General features: G+C 46.8%; 1 protein-coding gene across 1 annotated transcript; it reads left to right on the forward strand.

Annotated features, from left to right (window-relative positions):
* The first annotated feature begins 5,265 nt into the window (after positions 1–5,265).
* LOC109916811 (ADP-ribosylation factor 6-like) lies at positions 5,266–10,359 on the forward strand. The gene has a single exon (XM_048593087.1). It carries the CDS (start codon positions 5,792–5,794, stop codon positions 6,317–6,319), a length of 528 nt encoding a protein of 175 aa, XP_048449044.1. The 5' UTR covers positions 5,266–5,791; the 3' UTR covers positions 6,320–10,359.
* Positions 10,360–10,744: the final 385 nt, after the last annotated feature.

Consider the following 10,744-nt stretch of genomic DNA (forward strand, 5'->3'; position numbering starts at 1 on the left):
CCTTCTAACCAGTCCCACCATCATTCAACATAAGCCAGAATTAGCTCACCAGTTGACACAGCTGAGCAGCCAATAGCAGTTACATCTGTCAATTGAGCCACCGATCTGGCTTCAATAGCATGGCACAGATGTACCACATTGTGATAGGCATTACCCATGCGATGAAAAATGATTCATGCTGCAGAACCACACTCGGGGTAACAGGAACTTCCTAGCAAGTTATGAAGGGTAACCCAATCCGATGCTGATCCACTACCATCTAAATTCTTGCATTGGATTAAACCCTAAAGCTTCAAAATAATGCAGACCACAGCCTGATGAATATTTGCTCAAGGTGTTTTTTTACATAAACCTTTCCTCATGGGCCAGCCGGTCCAACTCAATGGAACGTTCTGTGGCAACGTGACCAGGTTTATTCTTTACAACACCAGGAACACGTACAATCTCAGCACGTAGTGACAGTTTTGTATCAAGAATCACGCACAAGTGAAAGCAGCTGCACTCAAAAGTGGCCGACAGAATGAAAGTAATTTTGAGTGTGTTTTCTCCACCTTTATCTCATGGCTTCTACAAATGTATCTTTGAGGTCAAAGTATATTTCCAAACTCCAAATAAAATGGGAAATGGAGCCATCCTCAATAGCGGGACAACAAGGTGCAGGGCTGGATGAACACAGCAGGCCAAGCAGCATCATAGGAGCAGAGAGGCTGACGTTTCGGGCCTAGACCCTTCATCAGAAAAGGGGGAGGGGAAGGGGGCTCTGAAATAAATAGGGAGAGAGTGGGAGGCGGATAGAAGAGGGATTGAGGAGAGGATAGGTGGAGAGGAAACAAACAGGTCGAAGAGGCGGGGATGGAGCCAGTAAAGGTGAGTGTAGGTAGGGAGTTAGGAAGGGGATAGGTCAGTCCAGGGAGGACGGACAGGTCAAGGGGGTGGGATGAGGTTGGTCAGTAGGAGATGGAGGTGCGGCTTGAGGTGGGAGGTGGGGATAGGTGGGAGGAAGAACAGGTTAGGGAGGCAGGGACGAGCTGGACTGGTTTTGGGATGCGGTAGGGGGAAGGGAGATTTTGAAACTTGTGAAATCCACATTGATACCATTGGGCTGCAGGGTTCCCAAGCGGAATATGAGTTGCTGTTCCTGCAACCTTCGGGTGGCATCGTTGTGGCACTGCAGGAGGCCCAGAATGGACATGTCGTCTGAGGAATGGGAGGGGGAGTTGAAATGGTTCGCGACTGGGAGGTGCAGTTGTTTATTGCGAACCGAGCGTAGGTGTTCTGCAAAGCGGTCCCCAAGTCTCCGCTTGGTTTCCCCGATGTAGAGGAAGCCACACCGGGTACAGCGGATGCAGTATACCACATTGGCAGATGTGCAGGTGAACATCTGCTTGATGTGGAAAGTCTTCTTGGGGCCTGGGATGGGGGTGAGGGAGGAGGTATGGGGGCAGGTGTAGCACTTCCTGCGGTTGCAGGGAAAAGTGCCGGGTGTGGTGGAGCTGGAGCGGACAAGGGAGTCACGGAGAGAGTTGTCCCTCGGGAAAGCAGATAAGGGTGGGGAGGGAAAGATGTCTTTGGTGGTGGGGTCGGATTGCAGATGGCGGAAGTGTCGGAGGATGATGCGTTGGATCCGGAGGTTGGTGGGGTGGTACGTGAGGACGAGGGGGATTCTTTTTTGGTTCTTATTGCGTGGACGGGGTGTGAGGGATGAGTTGCGGGAGATGTGGGAGACACGGTTGAGGGCGTTCTCGACCACCGAGGAGGGGAAGTTATGGTCCTTGAAAAACGAGGACAACTGAGATGTACGGGAGTGGAAGGCCTCATCCTGGGAGCAGATGCGGCGGAGGCGAAGGAATTGGGAATAGGGGATAGCATTTTTGCAGGAAGGTGGGCGGGAGGAAGAGTATTCTAGGTAGCTGTAGGAGTCGGTGGGCTTGAAATGAATATCGGTTTCTAGGTGGTTGCCCGATATGGAGACAGAGAGGTCCAGGAAGGGGAGAGAGGTGTTAGAGATCCATCCCCGCCTCTTCGACCTGTTTGTTTCCTCTCCACCTATCCTCTCCTCTATCCCTCTTCTATCCACCTCCCACTCTCTCCCTATTTATTTCAAAACCCCCTTCCCCTCCCCCTTTTCTGATGAAGGGTCTAGGCCCGAAACGTCTCCCCTTCCTAACTCCCTACCTACACTCACCTTTACTGGCTCCATCCCCGCCTCTTCGACCTGTTTGTTTCCTCTCCACCTATCCTCTCCTCTATCCCTCTTCTATCCGCCTCCCACTCTCTCCCTATTTATTTCAGAGCCCCCTTCCCCTCCCCCTTTTCTGATGAAGGGTCTAGGCCCGAAACGTCAGCCTCTCTGCTCCTATGATGCTGCTTGGCCTGCTGTGTTCATCCAGCCCTGCACCTTGTTGTCTCGGATTCTCCAGCATCTGCAGTTCCTACTATCTCTCATCCTCAATAGCATCTGGTTACCACCACACAGCAGGAGCAAGGTATGGGTCAAACCTGTAACATAGAGAGAACGGATGTGGAGAAGATATTTTCAGCAGTAGGAGAGACTTGGACACAAGGCCACAGCCTCAAAGAGAAGCGACGACACTTGAGAACAGAGATGAGGAGGAATTTCTTCAGTAGGAAGATAGTCCATCTGTGGAACTCATTGCTGCAGAAGGTTTTGGAGGCCAAGTCATTGAGTGTGTTTAAGACAGAGATAGATATATTATTGATTGGTAAGGGGATCTGGGGTTACAGGCAGAATGGGATTGAGAAATATATCAGCCATAATTGAATGGCAGCACAAACTTGATGGGCTGAATGGCCAAATTCTGCTCCTATGTCTAATGGTCTTAAGGTACAGTAACACTGAGAATACTTTGCACCCCAATGACTAAATTCGTACTGCATGGTGAAGGGTGTGTGACTCCAATCTGACCAGTTTCTGTTTCACAATGGCTAGTTGTTCCTTTTAGTTTACACACACCATAGCACCTCTGAGCCATATCCACAGCAACACCAGGCAGTCTGACATGACGATGAAGGGGGTAAAGGATCAGTCAACACAGTTTCTAAAGAACATGACTTCCCTCTTGCCATGATTTGCTTTGGCAAGTTTGAACAGTTGCTCATTAGTCTGTGCACGCTCAGTAGTTCTGAGAAGAATTATAGAAAAGTTAAAGCTTGTGACGAGGCCATTAAATCCATCCTGTCTGTGCCGGGGATGAAATTACAAGTGCACACTACACCTGGCTCCAGCCTCTGGCCTCACCTGGAAACTCCAGCCTACACCTAACCTGAGCACAGAGTCTCTGCCTCCCCAATCCAATAGGAGCACAGTGGCCCAGCCCTTTGACCAAAGCTAAGCAGACCTCTTAAAGCCATGGGCCCTGGTTTACCCCTGTCCCAGACCGTGGCCTGCACCACATATCTTTGGTCATGTCCAGAGAACCTTGGACCCGAAAACCTCCCAATGCCTGGGACTATCACCCCTCTTACATCCCCATCTTTCCTCATGGACTACTGCTCACTTAACAAGCTAGTGCAGGTTCAGTGGGCCAAATGGCCTCTTTCTGTAGCATAACATTTCTGTGACGAACTTAGCAAAAAAAGTTCTATACAACACATAAACAAGAAAGGATGCTGGCGGAGGAGATTTGAATTGAGTCCCATTCTGTCCTCATTTAATAGTGGAAGACCAAGTCCAGTTATAGCACCCCACTGCAGTTCGAATCAAACTGCGCACTGACTGGACATCAAAACCTGAAACCTTGCTTATTAACAGTGCCAAATACCACATAGCGTCACACGGTGCCACCCAGTGAAGCACAGCATCGAAAAAAAACAGTGCACAGTCATGCACAGCAAATTGTGCATTTACCGACTAAGCCCCTTTTCAAACTCCTCATTCTCCCGTGACCATGAAATTTGCCCTGTGCCTCTAGAGGGTGCTACTTTACAGAGGTCGTTAGAAATATCACTGTTTGCCCCCTCCTCATCAGCAAGTTGACTCTTCAAGCGTGGCCACCTCTGTCACTGACTCCCACAGTGTCATGGCCAACCGTCTCACAGTGGGCAATGACTGGCTGGGCGCTGTTGCAGTTTACTCGGACCACACCCAGTTCAAACAGTCATCTTCGACGGGGAGCAGCTTCACAAGTCACCTTGAAATGACATATAGGTGCAGACTTTAAAACTGTCGCAACGTTTGAGTACAGTTTGATGGTAGAGCTGCAATATTAAACAATACCAGTCCCCATGTTGGTTGTATTAAATCAGCTTGTGATCACATCTTAAAATCTATTAAAAAATTAAAAAATATTAAAGTATTAAAAAAAATTCGGAGCGAATGATTTAAAATCTGTAGTCTATAGTTCATAAGGTTCCACAGCAAATCTCAAGCACGGTTTCTGAGGATTTAAGTTAATTTATTGAATTTGTAGTAATGTCAATGTGTTTAAAAAAGCGAACGGGTAACGTGCGCTGCTGAAATTACAAAACATTGCTGTGGGCAAGATGACTAAAGAGCACTGGAAAAACTTCCTAAGTGCAAACTCCTCAACCTGACCATTGCTCGACTTGATTAGCAGGGTCAATTCAACCAGGAATCCCGCCCCTGAATTTCAGCGACCCCTGCTGGAAAGAGTAGTCGTTTAGCAATCAGGTGAATGACCGGCGGTGAAGCTTCGTCGGTTGAACAGCATTTTGGGACAGGTGGGAGGTGTCCAATTTTACGGTTTCTGAGCATCGACGTTGTGAACTTTGACACCCAAGTAGCCGAGAATTTTATTTCTTGGGACTTGAACAGACCATTTTTAGTGCAGTTGCTAAATTCTATATCAGAACTGAGTTTGCTGTCGGCAGCAAACATGAGTTACAACATGTACACATTAATAAAGCAGTTAGTTACATTTCATTTGTGCTTTTTGAAGATGAAAACGAAAATTGGGACTGTTAAATTGGTTAGGGATGACACCATGCCTCAATAAGCAATAAAGCCCTTCAGAAGGTGGGGAATGGCAGAATTCATGTTTAAATAATTGGTATACATATTCCAAGACTTACAATGAAAAGAAACATGAGACAACATTTAATTTATATTATGGAAATGCACAGCACTCTCTTTTAATCCATACGTGAAATGGAACATTTCCTGAGCACCCCGACGACTGGTATTCCTCCTACTGCACCACGGAAATGCACAAGAGAGGTCGGGTCACCTTAACAGAGGGCGGGCTGTGCCATTTTAAAAGTTGCAGAGTGGGAGGTGGGGGGAAAGTGAACGAGAAGTGAGTGAGTGTGCGCGCATGCTCGGTCGCTTGCTATAATCTACATCCGCGCCCTTTCCTCTCCGGCACTCGGAGTTCAGCTTCATCCACATCTAATTATATACGTGGAGGAAAAGATCAATTAATTCGCAAGTGGGGAGGAGAGGAGCAGCGCTAGAGGATGAAATGCATTCAATATGAAGCGAGGGGACAGCAGTAGTGCGGAAGCGGACGGATGAAATTGTGAATCGAGACGCTGGTTACAAATTGGATACTTTGTATCAAAGGGCCTGAATCGGATCACACAACGTTCCATTGAAACTGAGCGCTCCATTCATCGGCCCCGCTGCTGCTCTCGACTCTCTCTCTCTCGCTTCGTTTCACCTCGGAAATTTGTGTGCTACCTCAGCGCGCGCACACACACACACACACACCCTTCCCCCCCCCCCCCTCCCCATCCCAACCCCCTTCCCCTTTTTTTCCTCCTTTCTTTTCCTCCCTGCCCTCTTCCCCCACCACACCACACCACACCGAAGATGGGCGGCGCGTTCGCCAAGATATTCGGCAGCAAGGAGATGAGGATACTGATGCTGGGCTTGGACGCCGCCGGCAAGACCACCATCCTGTACAAGCTGAAGCTGGGCCAGTCGGTCACCACCATCCCTACGGTGGGCTTCAACGTGGAGACGGTCACCTACAAGAACGTGAAGTTCAACGTGTGGGACGTGGGCGGCCAGGATAAGATCAGGCCGCTGTGGCGGCACTACTACACGGGCACGCAGGGGTTAATCTTCGTGGTGGATTGTGCCGACCGGGACCGCATCGACGAGGCTAAGCAGGAGCTGCACCGGATCATCAACGACCGCGAGATGCGGGATGCCATCATCCTGATTTTCGCCAACAAGCAGGACCTGCCCGATGCCATGAAGCCACACGAGATTCAGGAGAAGCTGGGATTGACCAGGATCAGAGACAGGAATTGGTATGTGCAGCCGTCCTGCGCCACCTCAGGAGATGGACTCCATGAGGGACTCACCTGGCTAAATTCAAATTACAAATCCTAACTTCACAAGGAAGACGGCGACGCCCTGGGTTTTGTTCTGAACTGATTCGGTTGGATTAAACCTTATAGAGAAATGCTAACTTGTACAAGACCAAAAGTTTAATGAAAATGATTTCTTTTTTCTTTTTTTTTGATGCTTTGGGAAGGGAGGGGGAAATAGAAATTTTACAACCGGCTAATTCTGACGTTTTCAGTGCCGGGCACAATCCAGCGAGGGCCTGCACTAGAAGTGAAAGCATAAAGAGATTTTTTTTTCAAAAAGGGAGGAGGTCACGTCTATTCACAGGCTATGCAATGGTGGGAAAGATTCTGCCCACTCGGTTCCTTTGGAATGCTGCTGTTCAGTGACAGATCCCTCTTAAAAGAATTACAATCGGCTTTTTTTTTTGTTTAGGGAGAGGGATGTTGGTGGTGGTCTCAAGAGTCCTTATGCGACACATTGTGCTATGCAAGACAGAGATGTTTAAACAGTTTCAACTGAAGGCGCTTCCTGATCTCTAAAGCTCCCCCCTCCAAGCTCCCTTTTGATTAGTCATAATGTCCATAAGGAAAGCCAATCATTTCTGGCCTAGGTCGTTATTGCCTCTTCAAATTAAGATTCTTGACTGGGTATTGACAGCAGTCTGGCTTGGGCTATCTGAGTGGTGGCTTGAACTTATTTTTGTATCAGATTTATATAAAAGAAGTATGTCATGTGAAAGGAGCCCATCAAGGTTTTCTGTTTTCCTCTTTCCCATGATCACACACCCTTCTCCAAACTAAATTGGGATCTGTTTGGGATTTTTCCCTCCCCCCACCCCAACTTTGGCCTCCAGCGTAGCAAAACCAGCTGAGGTCCAGCAGGCCTGTTTAACTGTAAAGTGCACTTGAACATGTCCTTTTCTTTCCTCGTCTGCCAAATATTTATTACGTTGGACGAATGTCCTTTCTGATGAGGTACAACATGAGTGGGAGCCTTCGGGAGGGCACTGGAGTGACAGAGTTAAAATAAGACGGCTTCTTGCTTACTCTGATGAATCATAGGCATTACAGCATAGCAAACCATTGAGTCCGTGCCATTCTCATTCTGAAAATTTAATAACCTCGTGTCCCTCTTCCCAAAGAACAGGGCAATGATTTCTCACCCCCACCCAACTCAAAAATGGCAAAACAAACTTTTTTCTGTGTTTAATTTTGGGAGTGAGGCGCAGGACACCCTCAACCTCATGCTTTTCAGTATTCTATTTGAGCTCTTCTGATTGGTAGCTCTAATCCTTTACACTGGCTTCATATCCCTAGATAGCCTTGCCTCAAAAATCTATCGTCTTTTTTCACTTTGAAATTGTCAGTTGTCCCTGTATGATTAGCTATTGGGAAGAGTTCCAGATTTTCATCCTCTAAGAAATATCCTTTTTTTTTTGCTTCTTCTCTCCTGCATAGCCTAGTTCTAATTTTTAAGGTCATATTCTCTTCTGGAAGTATCTGCTTATCTACTCTGCTGAATTTCTTTTAACATCTTAAAGACCTTGGTTTTATTGCCCCTTAACCGTTGAATGCAAACCAAGGTTACGCAAAATGTTCTGAATTGAACCCTTTTAAGACCTGGACTGTGATTCTGTTGACTAGTACGGCCCAAGCTTATTGCTCCATATGACTTTATCCTGCCCCCTCAAATGGAATGAGTGCCCACCTACGCATTTTGAGAGAGGATAGAATTGGGCTCTGCTGTAATGCACCCCCTTGATAAATGCTGACATTAACTGTCCAGGCATCTTGAAGGTGTCTTCAAGGGAAGCTGTTTAGCTCAATGTGCACCCTTTGGTACAGGAGGGGGTTAACCTGCTTACAAGATGGGATTCTCTAATGGTGTTTGGGTGCAAATAATGGAGATTGGGTTTTGGGATGTGGTTGCAGGCAGCTTTCAGAATGATTTTAGTTTTACTTGCATTTCTAAGAGGAAGTTTTTTTTTACATTAGTTCTGCATTCTAGGGGATGGTTTCAGGTAACTTCTTGTCATATTATAGTAGAATTTTAAGGTAGGGTCAAACCAACCAATGCTTAAGTCTATGTAAAGGTACTCGCTCAGGGCTGTCCATACACACATTGGTCTGGGTGTCCCTTTTTTCTCTGAACCTTGTTTCACAGATACCCGGGGTTTGGACCAGAAGCTCCCAGCATCAATTGCAAGCATCTCCTATAGAACTTGGTTCCAGCTAAGGGTTTTGGAACTGCTGCCGTTGATCCCTCTGGGACGATGGGCTGCATTATGAGCTCCATTCCAGCTCCAATCAATGTGAGGGCTCTTGAGTGAAAAATAGCAAGAACTTTCTCCAGAAGAGACACCAGCCGTGGCTCCCAGCATTTTTCAGTACTACTATTGGGGGGGGGGGGGGTGGAATAATGGGAAAGTGAAGAAAATAATGCTATAGGCTTTTTGTCCCAGGATTTCTGTAGACACTTTGCACACGGTTTTGTTTGATGCCCTCTGTGCTTGAGTGTCTTGGAACATATGGTGATGCAGAGCTGTCACCATCTCCCTCTCTTCTGGTTTTTTTTTTAAATTATTACTGAAATGCTGCACTTACAATCCCTAGTGGCCTGCTCTGAAAGGTCCTCTATGTCCTTCACCAGAGCACTTTCAGTTTGGCCTACCTGGAAGGGGAAGAATGGTATCCATGTGGTATCCATGCAGTACCAGCAGATACCAGTAGCTGTCATTAGTGAGCACTTTCAATCCATTGCTTCCGGCATCTAGTGGAAGATACAAGGTGATGCTATCAACGTTTCTGTAGGTGCATAGGAAAGAGACTTTTGCATTGAAATAATTGCCTTTTTTTTTTTAAATCCTGTATTCTGAAGCCATCTCATGTTGTACAATGCTTTACTGGTGATGGGTGGGTGGTAGTGGTTTGGTAGCATAGAACGACGTTTCATAGGTTTCCTGCGGACCTCAACTCCCAGGGTGATGGGACAGTCAGTAGAGAAGATTAATTTGGCCTACACCATTCCTGAATCAGAGACACCTCCTCGGTCCATTGCCTGACCTTGTGATTTTTTTTTTTTTAAAATGGAGGTGGAAGGTGAGAGTTGCAAATAATTGGGCAAGGCCAGGAAGTTCATAGCTTTTTTTTAATTTAAGAGCCTCTATATCTGCTTTCAATGTCGCAAAATGGACCCTCATCAGTATAGTTTCAAGTGCAAGTTGTGTGCCAAAATAGATGACTTGATGTGTTGAGGTACCTGGCTTCAATTTGCAATTTATTGAAGGTTACGGATTGATGCTGTCCACAGGCAACAAAGTGTAACGTATGTCCCCCGCCTGGCTCTGTCTGTCTGCTTCATAAAGCACTGAATGACCTGTTACCTTTTAAAGGATGCTGGGTGTGACCCTGCTAGGCACTTTGCACAGCAGCCTTGCAGAGTTGGCGCTCAGTTCCACAATCTGCACTGAACTGTCACAAATGGCAAGTTTGTTTTTTTTTCCTCAAAAGCCCAGTCCCGCGTGGCTACATGCTTAACTACATCAAAATTTGAAATCGGGGACTGGGTCAAACATCAGGGACCTGGCTTCAAAACCAGTGAAATAAAGCTGGGGAGGGTCACCTCAACTTATTGGTGAGCACAGGCCTATAATACAAGGCTGTTCAATCAAGCACTGAATTGTCAGTCTTGCTGCATAGTGTTTGTGTGTGAGGTGACCATATCAATGGTGCAGTAATGCCTACTATTCGGAGACTGGGGCACAACATTAGGGAAGATGGAACATAACCTTAACCTACGTCATTGCTGACCTGGGCGATTCATCTAACCTGAGCTGCTCCTGTCCCAGGAATGTTTGGGACAATGTGAAAAACAGCTATGCTCTATTGTACCTGTCCTGGGAGTGTAGAGGGAACTTTACTTTGCACATAACTTTTACTGTACCTGCCTCAGAAGTTGTGGATGCCGATACTGGTATATAATTCTGCAGCACCGTGATGGAACATTAAACGCTAAAGAAAATTGGAGGTTTTGGGATAAAATGCTGTAAATTTAGCCTCAATAAAGACTTGCACCAGTTATTTCTGCAGGAGTTCTCTTGATCACTTGGTGCAGCTGTGTTTTTTTTGTTATGTGGAGGTGAGAACTCTGGAGTCTAGTGGGGCGGGGGGGGAAACCCACCTGAATTGTTTTTCTTGTATTTTTGCCAAACTCATGATGACAATTTGGGTGGTACTGTGGAGTTGTCCCCCTATTGTGTTCAGTTACCCAGCCCGGTGACATGATATTTAATTGCTCTCCAAATGACCCTGAAAGAAAGTGTTGTGCTGAAGGGTAGGATGGCCAACTCCAGCTACATTACTCTGACTCTATTTGGAATGAGCTGAGTGGGCATCATGGTCAGTGTGGGCCAGTTTGGTCTGAAGGGCCTGTTTCCATGCTGTATTACTCCTATGTGCTCCTGGG

Source organism: Rhincodon typus, unplaced genomic scaffold, assembly GCF_021869965.1.
Source record: "Rhincodon typus isolate 14 unplaced genomic scaffold, sRhiTyp1.1 hic_rhity00002313, whole genome shotgun sequence".
In the NCBI taxonomy this organism is placed as follows: domain Eukaryota; kingdom Metazoa; phylum Chordata; class Chondrichthyes; order Orectolobiformes; family Rhincodontidae; genus Rhincodon; species Rhincodon typus.